This window comes from Dendrobates tinctorius, unplaced genomic scaffold, assembly GCF_039654945.1.
Source record: "Dendrobates tinctorius isolate UK_male_01 unplaced genomic scaffold, ASM3965494v1 ptg000038l, whole genome shotgun sequence".
Classification (NCBI taxonomy): Eukaryota; Metazoa; Chordata; class Amphibia; order Anura; family Dendrobatidae; genus Dendrobates; species Dendrobates tinctorius.
In genome coordinates this window covers 22,988,332-23,004,830 of record NW_027361706.1, presented here as the reverse complement: position 1 = coordinate 23,004,830, position 16,499 = coordinate 22,988,332, and the positions used below count along the sequence as shown (strand labels likewise).

Sequence of the window (16,499 nt, the reverse complement as noted above, 5' to 3'; positions counted from 1 at the left end):
ATATATACATACACACTCACTGGCCACTTTATTAGGTACACCATGCTAGTAAGGGGTTGGACCCCCTTTTGCCTTCAGAACTGCCTCAATTCTTCGTGGCAGAGATTCAACAAGGTGCTGGAAGCATTCCTCAGAGATTTTGGACCATATTGACATGATGGCATCACACAGTTGGCGCAGATTTGTCGGCTGCACATCCCTGATGCGAATCTCCCGTTCCACCACATCCCAAAGATGCTCTATTGGATTGAGATCTGGTGACTGAGGAGGCCATTTGAGTACAGTAAACTCATTGTCATGTTCAAGAAACCAATCTGAGATGATTCGAGCTTTATGACATGGCGCATTATCCTGCTGAAAGTAGCCATCAGATGTTGGGTACATTGTGGTCATAAAGGGATGGACATGGTCAGCAACAATACTCAGGTAGGCTGTGGCGTTGCAACGATGCTCAATTGGTACCAAGGGGCCCAAAGAGTGCCCAGAAAAAATTCCCCACACCATGACACCACCACCACCAGCCTGAACCGTTGATACAAGGCAGGATGGATCCATGCTTTCATGTTGTTTACGCCAAATTCTGACCCAACCATCCGAATGTCGCAGCAGAAATCGAGACTCATCAGACCAGGCAACGTTTTTCCAATCTTCTACTGTCCAATTTCGATGAGCTTGTGCAAATTGTAGCCTCAGTTTCCCGTTCTTAGCTGAGAGGAGTGGTACCCAGTGTGGTCTTCTGCTGCTGTAGCCCATCTGCCTCAAAGTTCGACGCACTGTGCGTTCAGAGATGCTCTTCTGCCTACCTTGGTTGTAACGGGTGGCAATTTGAGTCACTGTTGCCTTTCTATCAGCTCGAACCAGTCTGCCCATTCTCCTCTGACCTCTGGCATCAACATGGCATTTCCGGCCACAGAACTGCCGCTCACTGGATTTTTTTTCTTTTTCGGACCATTCTCTGTAAACCCTAGAGATGGTTGTGCGTGAAAATCCCAGTAGATCAGCAGTTTCTGAAATTCTCAGACCAGCCCTTCTGGCACCAACAATCATGCCACGTTCAAAGGCACTCAAATCACCTTTCTTCCCCATACTGATGCTCGGTTTGAACTGCAGGAGATTGTCTTGACCATGTCTACATGCCTAAATGCACTGAGTTGCCGCCATGTGATTGGCTGATTAGAAATTAAGTCTTAACACACAGTTGGACAGGTGTACCTAATAAAGTGGCCAGTGAGTGTATATATATAATATGTCCAAAGTTCTCATCTTTGGAGACCTCAATGCAAGAACTAGGGAGAGAAAACGACTTCCTGACCACGGATGGGAACATTTACATATTTGGAGCAGAGAATGACGGCCAAGACTCAGTAGTCACAGAGAGAAATAGCTATGACAGTACAGTCAACAAAAGTGGTAAAAAGCTCCTGAACGTATGTAGAAGTTTAAGACTTCATATACTTAATGGACAAACCAAAGAAGCCTCCTTAGGGAGGTGTACACTAAACTCCCATGTAGGGAGAAGTGTTGTAGATTATGCCATTACAGATATGAACCTGGCAAATATCAGCGCCTTCATAGTCTCCCCACAAATGTACCTGTCAGACCACAGCCAACTTCTTCTATACCTGAAATCTACAGAGAAACCATCCATTCAAAAGCCTCTTCACCCGGCCTCCATCCTATAAATGGCACAAAATGTCGGCATTAAAGTATAAAGAGGCTCCCAGCAGACCTGAAATACAGCAGATGCTCCACCACTTCTACAACTAGGAGTACCAGCCTAACCCAAAGGGAGTGAGTCAAGCTGCAAAAGACCTCAACAATATATTCTATGCAATGGCCAGACTGTCCGACCTTAAAGTCAACTACAAGAGACCAGAAGAAAAACAGATCAATGGATGGTTTGACAGAGAATGTAAAGCCGTACGGAAGACTCTGAGAACAGCCTCAAACAAGAAACACAGAGACCCCAACCACCCGGGTCTAAGGGAAGCCTATGAAACCATACAAAGGCAGTACAAAACCATCCTCAGGAGGAAGAAGCAGAGTTACCTCTCCACCAAACTTAACCAACTCCAAGATGCCCTTCAAGACAACTCCTTCTGGGAACTATGGAACCACATGGGCACAAAAGACCAGAAAAACAACATCCATATCCAAAATGGCAACATCTGGTTCCAGTACTTCAGAGACCTCTATAAAGACATTCCAAAGGAAGAACTAAGCCAAGAACAGGAAGCATAATGGCAAAGCTAAGAGCAATGAAGGAAAAAGTAAAAAAACTTCCAAAACCCCGTGGATACACCTATTACATTACAGGAAGTAGCAGAGAGAATCTCTTCCATAAGATGTAGAAAAGCCAGCGGCCTGGATGGAATCCTACCAGAAATGCTGAAGTACAGCCCACCAGAAATACAGGCCGCAGTGTTTAAACTCTTCAATATTGTGTTAAGTGCCGGCTATTTCCCTCGTACCTGGAACCAAGGCCTCATCACACCCATCCACAAGAATGGGGACAGGTATGACCCAACCAACTACAGAGGAATGTGTGTCAGCAGAAACCGGAGAAAACTGTTAAACAGCATCCTGAACAAGAGGATCCTCAGTTTCCTCACCGAGCACAAGGTCCTCAGCAAGAACCAGTCAGGGTTCATACCAAACCCCCGCATTGCCGACCACATCTACACCCTGCACAGCCTCATTCAGAGACACGTCCACAATACAAAAAACGGGAAGATATACGCCTGTTTCGTGGACTTTAAAAAGGCCTTTGATTCGGTGTGGCACCCAGGCTTATTCCTGAAACTGCTGGAGAGCGGAATAGGAGGAAAGACCTACGATGTTATCAAAAGCTCCTACACCGAGAACCTCTGCAGTGTGAGTGTGAACGGCAGAAGAACGGCCTAATTCCAGCAGAGCCGGGGAGTCAGACAAGGTTGCAGCCTAAGCCCAACGCTCTTCAACATTTACATCAACGAGCTGGCTACCGCTCTGGAATCTGCCACAGCAACAGGTCTCACCCTCCACGATGCACAGGTGAAATTCCTGATGTATGCAGATGACCTGCTGCTTCTGTCACCAACCGAGAAAGGCCTCCAAGACAACTGAAAATCTTAGAGAAATTCAGCTCCACCTGGGCACTAACGGTCAACCTAAAGAAAACCAACATCATGGTGTTCCAGAAGAGAGAGAGAAAATCAGACCAGCACCCTTCATTTGTCCTCAACAACTGCGCCCTTACAGGAACGGACAAATATACCTACCTGGGCCTAGAGATTCACCGGTCAGGGAGCTTCAAACAAGCCATAGAGACCCTGAAAGACAAAGCATGCAAAACCTTCTATGCCATCCGAAGGAAACTCTACCATCTGAAGCCACCAGTGAGGGTCTGGTTAAAAATCTTCGACTCTATCATCGCCCCAATCCTCCTGTATGGCAGCGAAGTCTGGGTCCTCACACCTACCCAGACTGGTCAAGGTGGGATTCCAGCCCAACAGAAATATTCCACCTGGAATTCTGCAAGCACCTTCTCCAAGTCCATCGGAGTACCTCCAACAGTGCTTGCCGGGCCGAGCTGGGCAGATTCCCTCTGCACCTAACGGTTCTAAAGAGGGCACTGTCATTCCGGGCTCACCTACTTTGGAGCAATCCAAGCTCCCATCACCATAAAGCCCTGACACATGTAGGTGAAACAGAAAAACTAGGATCCTCGGAACAGCCCACCCAAACCCAACCTGACCAGAACACCAATCACAACAACCTGACAAAAGTCGGAATCAGGAAGATGGTAGACGAAGGCCAGGAGAGGTACGTAAGTGACTGGAAGAACGACATCATCAGCTCACAGAAACTGACCATGTACCGGAGTCTACAGAGAGACTACAGACTGGCCCCATACCTGGAGAAACTCCCGGACCCCAGAGACCGCAAGATCCTGAGCCAGTATAGACTCAGTGCCCACAGTCTGGCCATCGAATCCGGTTGACACAGGTAGAGCTACCAGCCCACAGAGGAAAGACTGTGCCAACACTGTGACCAGGAGGCCCTGGAGGATGAGACCCACTTCCTGCTACACTGCCCCAAATACTCAGCAGTGAGGGACACTCACTTCAGGAGACTCTCAAATCTCTTTCCGGATTTCATCACCATGAAGGAGGAGGAGAAAACATATATCCTGCTGGGGGAAGAAGAGAGAGCAGTGGAGATAGCAGCGCAATATGTGAGCGAATGTCATAGACTGCGAGAAAGAGAACTATGATATGCCATGGACTTCTATGGCCCCCACCCTGGATCTGCCCCTTGCCCCCCATTCACCTTCCCTATGCCATGGACTTCTATAGCCCCATCCTGGATCTGCCCCCCATCCACCTTTCCTACAGCCCCTACCCAACATCCCTACAGTCCCTATCCCTATTCCCTTTTGTACACTTGCTTTGGCAAAACTATTGTGTATTTAGTCCTGCCAATAAAGCTTCTTTGAAAAAAATAAAAATAAAATATATATATATATATATATATATATATCTATCACACACACACTTGTGGCCAAAAGTATTGACACCCCTGCAATTCTGTCAGATAATACTCAGTTTCTTCCTGAAAATGATTGCAAACACAAATTCTTTGGTATTATTATCTTCATTTGATTTGTCTTAAATGAAAAAACACAAAAAGAATTGTCCTAAAGCCAAATTGGATATAATTCCACACCAAACATAAAAAAGAGGGTGGACAAAAGTATTGGCACTGTTCGAAAAATCATGTGATGCTTCTCTAATTTGTGTAATTAACTGCACCTGTAACTTACCTGTGGCACCTAACAGGTGTTGGCAATAACTTAATCACACTTGCAGCCAGTTGGATTAAAGTTGACTCAACCTCTGTCCTGTGTCCTTGTGTGTACCGCATGGAGAAAAGAAAGAAGACCAAAGAACTGTCTGTGGACTTGAGAAACCAAATTGTGAGGAAGCATGAGCAATCTCAAGGCTACAAGTCCATCTCCAAAGACCTGAATGTTCCTGTGTCTACCGTGCGCAGTGTCATCAAGAAGTTTAAAGCCCATGGCACTGTGGCTAACCTCCCTAGATGTGGACGGAAAAGAAAAATTGACAAGAGATTTCAACGCAAGATTGTGCGGATGTTGGATAAAGAACCTCGACTAACATCCAAATAAGTTCAAGCTGCCCTGCAGTCCGAGGGTACAACAGTGTCAACCCGTACTATCCGGCGGCGTCTGAATGAAAAGGGACTGTATGGTAGGAGACCCAGGAAGACCCCACTTTTTATCCCGAGACATAAAAAAGCCTGGCTGGAGTTTGCCAAAACTTACCTGAAAAAGCCTAAAACGTTTTGGAAGAATGTTCTCTGGTCAGATGAGACAAAAGTAGAGCTTTTTGGGCAAAGGCATCAACATAGAGTTTACAGGAGAAAAAAAGAGGCATTCAAAGAAAAAAACACGGTCCCTACAGTCAAACATGGCGGAGGTTCCCTGATGTTTTGGGGTTGCTTTGCTGCCTCTGGCACTGGACTGCTTGATCGTGTGCATGGCATGATGAAGTCTGAAGACTACCAACAAATTTTGCAGCATAATGTAGGGCCCAGTGTAAGAAATCTGGGTCTCCCTCAGAGGTCATGGGTCTTCCAGCAGGGCAATGACCCAAAACACACTTCAAAAAGCACTAGAAAATGGTTTGAGAGAAAGCACTGGAGACTTCTAAGGTGGCCAGCAATGAGTCCAGACCTGAATCCCATGGAACACCTGTGGAGAGATCTAAAAATGGCAGTTTGGAGAAGGCACCCTTCAAATATCAGGGACCTGGAGCAGTTTGCCAAAGAAGAATGGTCTAAAATTCCAGCAGAGCATTGTAAGAAACTCATTGTTGGTTACCAGAAGCGGTTGGTCGCAGTTATTTTGGCGAAAGGTTGTGCAACCAAGTATTAGGATGAGGGTGCCAATACTTTTGTCTGGCCCATTTTTGGAGTTTTGTGTGAAATGATCAATGTTTTTTGCTTTTTGCTTCATTCTCTTTTGTGTTTTTTCATTTAAGACAAGTTAAATGAAGATAATAATACAAAAGAATTTGTATAGTGTAAGAAATTCCGGCACTCAAAAGAAATATATGCAGAAGAAATTTATTAGTACAACAGATTCTCCCAAAATTATATGACGTTTCTGTCTACAACTCAGACCTTCATCAGACTAGAGGTATGGAGATATGTGAGCATGGAAAGTCCATGGAAGGCAGCCACGATTAATAGCAATATTCTCCTTTTTGAAGGGGAGGAGAGAGATATCAAGGTCTTGGGACAAAGGGAGGGAGTCCCTGTGGGCACATAGTCAGGCGTGCACGCAGCGCTGGCAGGGGGGCTGGGTCGCCCTGTGGTAAATCTCCAAGCACGCCAAAATACTTGGATACCACCCGAGCAACTAGTTTTTCATAGCCCGTCATTGGACATCTCCCCTGCTTTGATGAGGGCTCCAGCGGTGAGCCCGCATCAAAGCTGGGACATGTCAGCTGTTTTTAACAGCTGACATGTGCCCGTAATAGGCGCAGGTGGAATTGCGATCCACCTGCGCCTATTAACTAGTTAAACGCCGCTGTCAAACGCTGACAACGGGATTTAACAAGCGCTGTCAGCCACACTGCCTGAAATGCGCGCATCGCCGACCCCCGTCACATGATCGGGGGTCAGCGATGCGTTGGCATAACTAGAGGTCTCCTGGAGACCTCTATGGTTGTTGATGCTGCGTTGCTATGAGCGTCACCGTGTGGTCGGCGCTCATAGCAATGCAGTAATTCTGCTACATACAGGCGATCTGCTCAAAAAATAAGCCCTCTCCCAACCCCAGATCACGAAAAATGGAGATGCTACGGGTATCGGAAAATTGTGCTTTTTTTTTTTTTTTTAAACAAACTTTGGATTTTTTTTCACCACTTAGATAAAAAAGAATCTAGACATGTTTGGTGTCTATGAACTCGTAATGACCTGGAGAATCATAATGGCAGGTCAGTTTTAGCATTTAGTGAACCTAGCAAAAAAGCCAAACAAAAAACAAGTGTGGGATTTCACTTTTTTTTGCAATTTCACCGCACTTGAAATTTTTTTCCCGTTTTGTCGTACATGACATGGTAAAACCAATGTGGTGGTGTTCAAAAGTACAACTCGTCCGCAAAAAACAAGCCCTCACATGGCCATAAAAATAAAAAAGTTATGGCTATGGAAAGAAGGGGAGGGAAAAATGAAAATGTAAAAAACCAAAAATACCCCTGGTCGTTAAGGGGTTAAACAAAACAAACAAACTTATGCTTTACTTGCCCTCATGTATAACATGTATGTGAAACCCAGCTGTCTGAATGAAGGCTAAAGCCCAGTTTGTTTTTGTACGGACCGACCCGAACAATGACAGGCATTAGAATGCACGGTGTAAGTAGTGCGTTACATTGTAGGACGATCAAAGGATCACATACTGAATTCCTCTTGTGGCACTGATTACAGAGTTTAACCCCTTCACATCCCGGACGATTTTTCGTTTGTGTTTTTTTTTCTTCCCTTCCAAGACTCATAACTTTTTGAAGTTGCATAACAGTTCAATTCCACAATTGTTTTTTATTTACCATGTTCACTGCATGGTAAAACTGACCTGTCCATATGATTTCCCCATGTCATTACGACTACACAGATAACAAACATGTATAGTTTATTATTTATTTAATCGGTAAACAAAAAATTGCGAAATTTGTGCGGAAAAAAGTTTTTCTGTTTGTCGCCATTTTCTGAGATCTGTGACGTTTTCATTTTTCATTACCTGGGGCAGTGTGAGGGCTAATTTTTTGCTCCTTGAGCTGGTGGTTTAATTGATACCATTTTGGGGTAGATACAGTGTTTTGATTCTGTTATTTTATTGCAATGTTGCGGTGACAAAAAATACGTAATTCTGGCGTATTGATTTTTTTTCTCTCGTTGCTCTTTACCGATCGGCTTATGGTAATTAAACTTATAGTTTGATCGGGCGTTTCTGAATGCAGCAATACCAAATATGTATAGTTTTTAACTTTTAAATTGTTTTATTTTTATGGGGCAATAGGGGGGGGTTTAATGAACGTTTGTGTTTTTTGCTTTTTATTTTTTACTTTTAGTTCTCTTAGGAGAATTGAAGCATGGATATATAATATGTGTGTCATTAATAAAACGGTACATAAAGAGTTAAATAAAGACGTGCGCGCACACACATGAAATCTGCGTGAAACACAATATCTGTTTATTTTTCAAAAGATAAAAAAAAAATTGCGTGGGCACCCGCGTAATTTTCATAACCAGCAGACGGAAATATGAGGGCTGATGTTAATATTCTGGGAAGGAGCCAATAACCATAAAGGTTCCCAGGCTATTAATATCAGCTCACAGATGTTTGCTTAGCCTTTACTGACTAGTTTACAGGGGAACCCCCCAAAAAAAATTGACATGGGGTCCCCCTATAAAATCGAGCCAGCAAAGGCTAGTCAGGCAGCTGTGGGCTGATATTAATAGCCTAGGAAGGGGCCATGGATATTGGCACCCCCCCAGGCTAAAAACATCAGCTTTCAGCCGCCCCAGAAATGGTGCATCTTATAGATGCGCCAATTCTAGCACTTAACCTTGCACTTCCCACTTGCCCTGTAGCGGTGGCAAGTGGGGTTCATATTTGTGGGGTTGATGTCACCTTTGTATTGTTAGGTGACATCAAGCCCACAGGTTAGTAATGGAGATGCGTCTATTAGACACCCATTCATCATTATTCCTATCGTTGTATGGTAAATAAACACGCAGACACCCAGAATAAAGTTTTTTTTTTTTTTTTAAATAATCACACAGACTCCTTTATTGAATCTTAAATAACCATACTTACTGAACGCCTAATCCCCCCACTCCCTCGTTTCGTGCAATAAAAATAAAATAACAAACCAACATATAATATTCCCCTGTCCAACCTAGTCCATTTACCGAGTGGCCCACGGCAATCTCGCGTGTAGAACAGTCACATTGGTAAATGTGACTGCTCTACCCGGCCTCCGGCAATACATTGACAGGAGGTGATCGCTCCTGCAGTGTATCACGGCGCTTCCGTGAGAGTTCACCAGAGTTCATCAGCTCCGGTGCTCTCACGGCAGTACCGCTGTGTGAGAACTTTCCCACGTAGCGTTGCCGTAAGTGAGAGCACCGGAGCTGATCAGCTGATGTACTCCGTGAACTCTCGCGGCGGCTCAGTGATACACTGCGGGAGCGATTACCTCCTGTCAGTGTATCGCCGGCGGCCGGGTGACATTGAGTTGGGACACTTGGTATTAAGTGGACAGGGAGTATATGTTGGTTTATTATTTTTGATTGCTTGCAGAATACGCGGGCGTTGGGGATTAGGTGTGCGGTGAGTATGTATTGTGTATGTGATTATGTAAATATTTTGATTTTTTTTTTTTTTTTTCTTTACAATTGAACTCAAGCGCCGGAAGATGAGACTACTCTCCCATCATCGACTCATGCTGTCTGTTATATGTGACAGCAGACAAAGCCGGATGGGAGTAGTAGTCCCATCAGAAGACGCCAATCACTATGAGCTGTTCGTCGCATGGGTACACACACGCAGACGCCCACACACATATATTCTCTGCCCACACACTCTTCCTCCTTCTGACATCATTCATTTTCTGCTGCAAACCTTTTTACACCTGCGGATTTGACTGACTCAGTGGAAGTCAATGGGTGCAGAAACGCTGCAGATCCGAAAAAACAATTGACGTGCTGCAGAAAATATAACTCTGCGAATAAGGACGGAAATTTTCGCAGCATGAGCACAATTCAGGAATGTCATTGATTAACATTGCTTCCAGTAATCACTTGTGGTTTTGGAGCATTTCCACGCAGAAAAAATGCTGCAGGACCGCAACAAATCTACACCGTGTGCACATAGCCTAATAGTTTTATTGTAAATGTTGAAGTAAGGGACACCTTTGTGAATGATGCAGAAACCTACAGACATCATGTACGGTATAGATTATCTGTAGTTACATGACTTTCTTTCTGTCTATCAGGAAGAAGTGTTTCCATACCCAGAAATCAGTAATGATGAGTTGGAGGAGATCAATCAACTCGTAGGACCGGTGGAGAAATTCTTTAGTGAGGAAGGTGAGATGATCTCTGTCGTATTTATTACAAAGCATTTCTAGCAAAAATACAAGATCGCCTTAAACCTTTGTATTGGTTTCTGTCCAAACCATTTCTGCGACTCCTACAGGATTGATCGGAGAGGTGGTCATATCTATTGATGTCCATGCATTTATTAAGGTGTATTGATGTTCTCCCTGTAAGCCAGAATGCAGAGCAGCGCCTCTTCTGGTGGATCTGAGCCGTCCTTATATGACAAGGATAGCTACCATATAATACTACATTTCTACCATGGAGCAAAGCTTCCCCTGTGATCTGTTTGACCAGTAGTTTGCATTTGTAATTTTTTTGTTTTGCTTCTTGTAGTTGACTCTAAAGCAATAGATCAAAATGCTAAAATTCCTCCCGAAACTCTGGACGGATTGAAGGACCTTGGACTCTTTGGCATGCAAATTCCTGAGGAGTATGGTAAGTGCCGGCTTCACTTGCTTCTGCCTTCAGCTCCTAGTTGGGTTTCTTCTTTCATCATATATTGCTGGTTAAAAAAGGGGAAATGATAGATGCATAATGAAGATTTGTCTCAGGACTTGATATCAGTTCTATCCTCACTCAAGAACAGCGTGTCCCAGTTTTCGTCCATCATAGCCCCAATGTAAGCTTTGCACCTATTTGTACATTTCACATTGCGTCCCACCTATGGGACCCGCACTCTAAAATGAGGGTCCCCTGATCCACTTTTCTGACTGATGCCCAACCGTAGTGACTAGAAGGGTGTCCTCTCTCTCCACTCTCGGGTATAGAAATTCAGTTTACAGCCCATTATAGAGATGGATATGGGGCTATTAGATATTTATGGCATATATCATAGCTGTAGGAAAAGACCTGGACCGCACATCCAAAACATATACATTAGTGTTCGGTGGTCTTTACGTAAACTCTTCTCCTTTTAGACCTGAGATGTCCCAGATTTTTCAGGCTCATTTATGAAGAATCGGGACGTTGCGACAAATTGGTGACTGTTAGCATTTATAAATTCCTCATTTCTGACTCTCATAACACGTCCTAAAGACCCCTCAGTGCTTGTTCTCTCCCACCCGGTATATACCTCTCATTCACTATAGATGAACGCTCTCGTAGGCAGCACTCTCGCCTCTCGTATTTAGATAAACTGATCCTGTGTTTATCCTATTACATTAACCAAGGGAAAAGCAAAAGACACGTTATGTGGTAGATAGTGAAATAATAATAATAATAATAATAATAATAATAATAATAATAATAATAATGAGAAATAAAAATAGGTAGTGAAGGCTATGTGAGGCTGCACTTGTAATGAAAGGTTTATTTGACCTGTGGCGTGTTTTCTCTGCTATGATTTATACAGGAGGCCTGGGGTTATCCAACACCATGTATGCTCGCTTGGGAGAGATCACGGCTCTAGATGGAGCAATAGCTGTAACTCTGGCGGCTCACCAAGCCATAGGACTAAAGGTACGACATAGTATATTACCAAGTCAGTGAATACGTGTTGCGGGGTCTCATATTCTGCCATGGAAGATGATTACTGACCAGAATTTGCATTTACTTGCATGTTGATTTCTGCATTTAAGTTAAATTATAATTCTTCTAGCACGGTGTTACCCAACTTGTGGATTTAGAAGCCACGTGTGCCTCTTGGTCCTCTCCTTGTGCTGATGATGCTGCACGGTAACCACACTAGGATTGTCATAGCGTTGGTAGGACTTGGTGCTAGGCCCAAACCCTACTGGCAACCATTACCACCAGTGTAGGTGGCTCTCGACCTGCACAATGTTGGTATGTCTACTCTAGCACACTTGGCCTATAAATGGAGATATTATATATTCAGTATTAGGAATATTTTAATATCCATCACCTACCCAATCCTGTAAAATCAGCCCATACTAATGAAAACATACCCTGCAGGAGACTGGCACCTACCTCTAGAGGTTGAGGCCACTGCTCAACTTACCAGTGACTCAAGACCTTCCTCCTTCTTGAGATGCATATGGGTCCCACCATTGCAATCTGTGCTTATCTGAAGAGGGGAATTTGCCATAAATGAATCTGGCATAAATACTTGAGATGGAAATATCTCTTTTAAACCAGGAAACCAAAGGCAGAGTTATGCAGCCATGACTAGGACCACATTTATATACAGCTCACAATGTGGACAGCACTGCTGGATCTTTTGTTATGCGACTCAACGTTCATCATCGTAACGACCCCTACGACTACTAAGCCCAAACTAACTAGAGTCCAATCACCTTCCCTTCCCCCCCCCGAACCAACCTCACCTAGTGTATTTAAGAAAATAGTTTCTGATGGAAAGCACAAGGCATGTCAGATTGGTCAGATGATGGATACCAGTGTCTGCTGATGGTTGGATTCTATTGTGGTGCTCATGGGTTTAATAAAAAAGTAATGCATGCCGCACTGTTCGCCTTGTCAAGTCAGAATCAAGACGTTTCCAGACAGCTATAATGAGGCCTAAGGCTAAGTACACACTAGCTGTTTTTTTTTAGCATATTTTAAATGCAAATTTTCAGCAGCGTTTTACAGTACCAGCAAATTCTGAGATTTCAGAAATCTCATGCACACGGCTTGTTTTTTTTTTTTTTTTTTTGTCGTCAGGATGTTTTTTTGCATTTTTGCACAATGGAATGTCTTTTCTTTCAGTGTTTTTTTTTTCAGTGTTTTTCACCCATTGAAATGAATTGGTGGTGAAAACACGCACCAAAAATGCAGGTATCAGGTTTTGCTGTGGTTTTTTTTTTTTTTTTTTTTATTTCCCAAAACCTGCAGCAAGAAAAACCAAGGAAAGCATGCTTTTTTTCTTTTTCTACAACCATTTTGCTGCAGAAGAAAAAATGTTGAAAAAACACCTAGTGTGAACTTACCCTAAGGCTGAGTTCACACTGGCATGTCTTAATTCTTTTGTTCTGCGCCATCATAAGAGTAGCAGAATTAAATCATAGGTGGTGTGTTCTCCGTCCCAGCGCTTGACTAGTTAGAGCATGCTGCGCCATTTTGTCTGGTATTTTTGGCCAAATTTGTGACTGGTCCTCCAATATAAAAAATAACCCTAGTCATGGGAACAGGTCTGAATCCAGCTGTCCATGTTGTGTTGCAGATCAGAAATCTGGTTTCCATGGTCAGTTTCTCGATTATTTTATTTTCATGTTCTGCATTAAAGTTACTGCAGCCCAGAGTCCCTCCGTAGTGAATGAACGGGCCGCGTTTCCATCAGCCTTTAATTGCGCTGTTTTAATCATGACCGATCAATTGCCGGTTCTGGAGCCTCTATCCGATAACCACATTAGCACGCTGGGATTGTTAGGAGCAGCTTAATGTCCCCAATGTATTACATTGTTTATAATGGGGAAATTCAATCTGCGAGTGCAGCCCAGGCCTTAATGATAATGACGGCCGTGCCCTTCAGGCCTGTCTTTGATGGAGGAACTCGTGCCTTTCTCTGCCTCTGTCTGGCGTTCATGTGTTGGGGATACGATGATGGGTTGTTACCGTTATTTCTGAAATGTGAGATTTCTCTCGCTCGTCTCCCCTTATAACACGGACACTTGATTTTATTATGATTGGTTGAGGGACGGGAGATTATCCCGGGCGAAGATTTGTAGACCTACTCCTGCTTTATTGTCATTTCTCCAGGGAATACTCATTGCCGGTAATGATGAACAAAAAGCAAAATATCTGCCAAAGCTGGCATCAGGAGAACACATTGCTGCATTTTGCCTCACGGAGCCTGGAAGGTAAAATGCTCTTTTCTTTTATGTTATTTTTGTTTGTTTTTCTTTGTGTTTTCTTTATTTCGGATGTTTGATGACAAAGTAAGAAAGAAGCTGATTATATGGCACAAAGTATAGGATCTTAAGTGTGTGATAAGTGCATAGCTTTGACATATTTGCTTTGCATGTAGCGGCCAATCAATAGATGCACATTGTCTCCCAAACAGTGTCATAGCTAACCCATATGTTAGGGTATGTTCACATGAGGAAGAAATCCAGGTTTGCAAATGACACCCTTTCCAATGCATAAATGTAGTTCTGTAACATTTATCTCTGGAAGTTATATGTCTTGTATCTTGCATTTTGTAAACATTTTTCCCCTCTGCAGGCTTTATCTCTAATTATCATTTGTCTGTGAGCTGGTGTATTGTATAGGGGCAGACACAGACAGAAGAGGGCCCCAGTGCACAAACAATAGACGGGCCCTTTGCTGTCCAATAGCTTATCATAGTGTACAATTCCCACTGCTTTGGTGGTGCTAGTGGCCTCTTACCTTGCACTGCACAAAAACCAAAGAAAATCTAATAGGGTCTTGGAGCCCTCTAAAAAATACCTTTTAATTAATACTTTTAAAAGTCCAATATCCAAATTAATTCTTAAAAAAGGAGCTGGTAAAGGGTCTTAAAGAGAAGGTTCATATACCGTATATACTCGAATATAAGCCGAGATTTTCAGTCCATTTTTTTGGGCTGAAAGTCCCCCTCTCTGCTTATATTCCAGTCATATACACCAGGGGGGTCGGAGGGGGAGGGGGGCGGGGGTGTCAAGTCATACTTACCGGTACTGGCAGGGTCTCTGCAGCCCCCAGCTTCTCCACAATCTCCCTTCCTTCAGCGGTCACATGGTACCGCTCATTACACTCATGAATATGCGCATATTCATGAGGTGTAATGAGCGGTACCACATGACCACTGAAGGGAGATCGCGGAGAAGCTGGGGGCTGCAGAGACCGTGCCAGGACCGTTAAGTATAGCGATACTTACCTGTCCGGGTCCATCGCTGCTTGCTGCTGTCTGGCACGTCATGTCAGTGACGTTCAGACAGCAGAGGGCGTGGTGACGTTGTTAGTGCGTGCCGCGCCCCCTGCAGTCTGAACATCACTGACAGATGACATGCCAGACAGCAGCAAGCAGCGGCACCTGGCCCCAGCGAATGAGAGGTGAGTATGTCATTTTTTTATTTTTAAATGCAGCAGCGGCAGCACATGGGGGCATAATGTATGGAGCATCTTATGGGGGCATAATGTATGGAGCATCTTATGGGGGCATAATGTATGGAGCATCTTATGGGGGCATAATCTATGGAGCATCTTATGGGGGCATAATGTATGGGGCATAATGTATGGGGCAGCATATAGGGGTATAATCTATAGAGCATCTTATGGGGGCAGCATATAGGGGTATAATCTATGGAGCATCTTATAGGGGCAACATATGGGGGAATAATCTATGGAGCATCTTATAGGGGCAGCATATAGGGGCATAATCTATGGAGCAGCATATAGTTCATAATCTATGGAGCATCTTATGGGGGCAGCATATGGGGGCATAATCTATGGAGCAGCATATAGTTCATAATCTGTAGAACATCTTATGGGGCAGCATATGGGGCCTATTCTATGGAGCATCTTATGGGGGCATAATCTATGGAACATCTTATGGGGGCAGCATATGGGGCCTATTCTATGGAGCATTTTATGGGGCCATAACCTTTATGGAGAAGCATATGGGGCATATTATTCTAGGGAGCATCTTATGGGGCCATTATTAATCTTTGTGCAGCATTATATGGGGTGTATTTTGTATGAAGCATCTTATGGGGCCATCATGAACTGTATGGAGCATTATATGGGGCTCCTGATTCAATGTGGATATTCAAAAACATTTAACCTACTGATGTCTCAATTTTACTTTTATTGGTGTCTATTTTTATTTTTGAAATTTACCAGTAGCTGCTGCATTTTCCAACCTAGACTTATACTCAAGTCAATAAGTTTTCCCAGTTTTTTGTGGCAAAATTAGGGGGGTTGGCTTATACTCGAGTATATACGGTAATTTATCAATCTGGTTTAGAAAATCATATGATTAATATATCAGTAGATAATAAAGAGGGTAGGGAAGATAGGTTGTGCATTACTCTATATATCGATCCCTTCCTAAGGCCTCTTTCACACTTCAGTTATTTGCATCACTTATAATCCGCCAAAAAGGCTGAGAAGCGGATCCGTTCTCAACTGATGTGAACGGATGGCATAGGATCCGTTTTTAGAGGGATCCTGAAAATGAGGAAATTTAAAGGAATCGCTGGCCGAGAGAGAGAGAGAGAGTTTTTTGGTCTGGCACACAGAGAGAGTTTTTTGGTCTGGCACACAGAGAGAGTTTTTTGGTCTGGCACACAGAGAGAGTTTTTTGGTCCGGCACACAGAGAGAGTTTTTTGGTCCGGCACACAGAGAGTTTCGGGCTAAATGAGTGTCTGGAGGATCCGCCACAGAAAAAAAAAAACGTTGCAAGCGCCGTTTTGAAATCTTTGAGGATGGT

At 43.7% G+C, this 16,499-nt stretch overlaps 1 protein-coding gene across 2 annotated transcripts in view; it reads left to right on the top strand.

The window, feature by feature from the left end:
• ACAD9 (acyl-CoA dehydrogenase family member 9) overlaps window positions 1-16,499 on the top strand; it is a 104,137-nt gene that overhangs the window by 32,380 nt on the left and 55,258 nt on the right. For both annotated transcript variants that reach the window (XM_073574275.1, XM_073574274.1), the window contains exons 2-5: window positions 10,065-10,158; window positions 10,504-10,605; window positions 11,522-11,628; window positions 13,825-13,925. In XM_073574275.1, coding sequence (XP_073430376.1) covers window positions 10,584-10,605; window positions 11,522-11,628; window positions 13,825-13,925 — 230 coding nt within the window. In that variant the 5' untranslated portion in view covers window positions 10,065-10,158; window positions 10,504-10,583. The remainder of the gene's footprint in view (window positions 1-10,064; window positions 10,159-10,503; window positions 10,606-11,521; window positions 11,629-13,824; window positions 13,926-16,499) is intronic.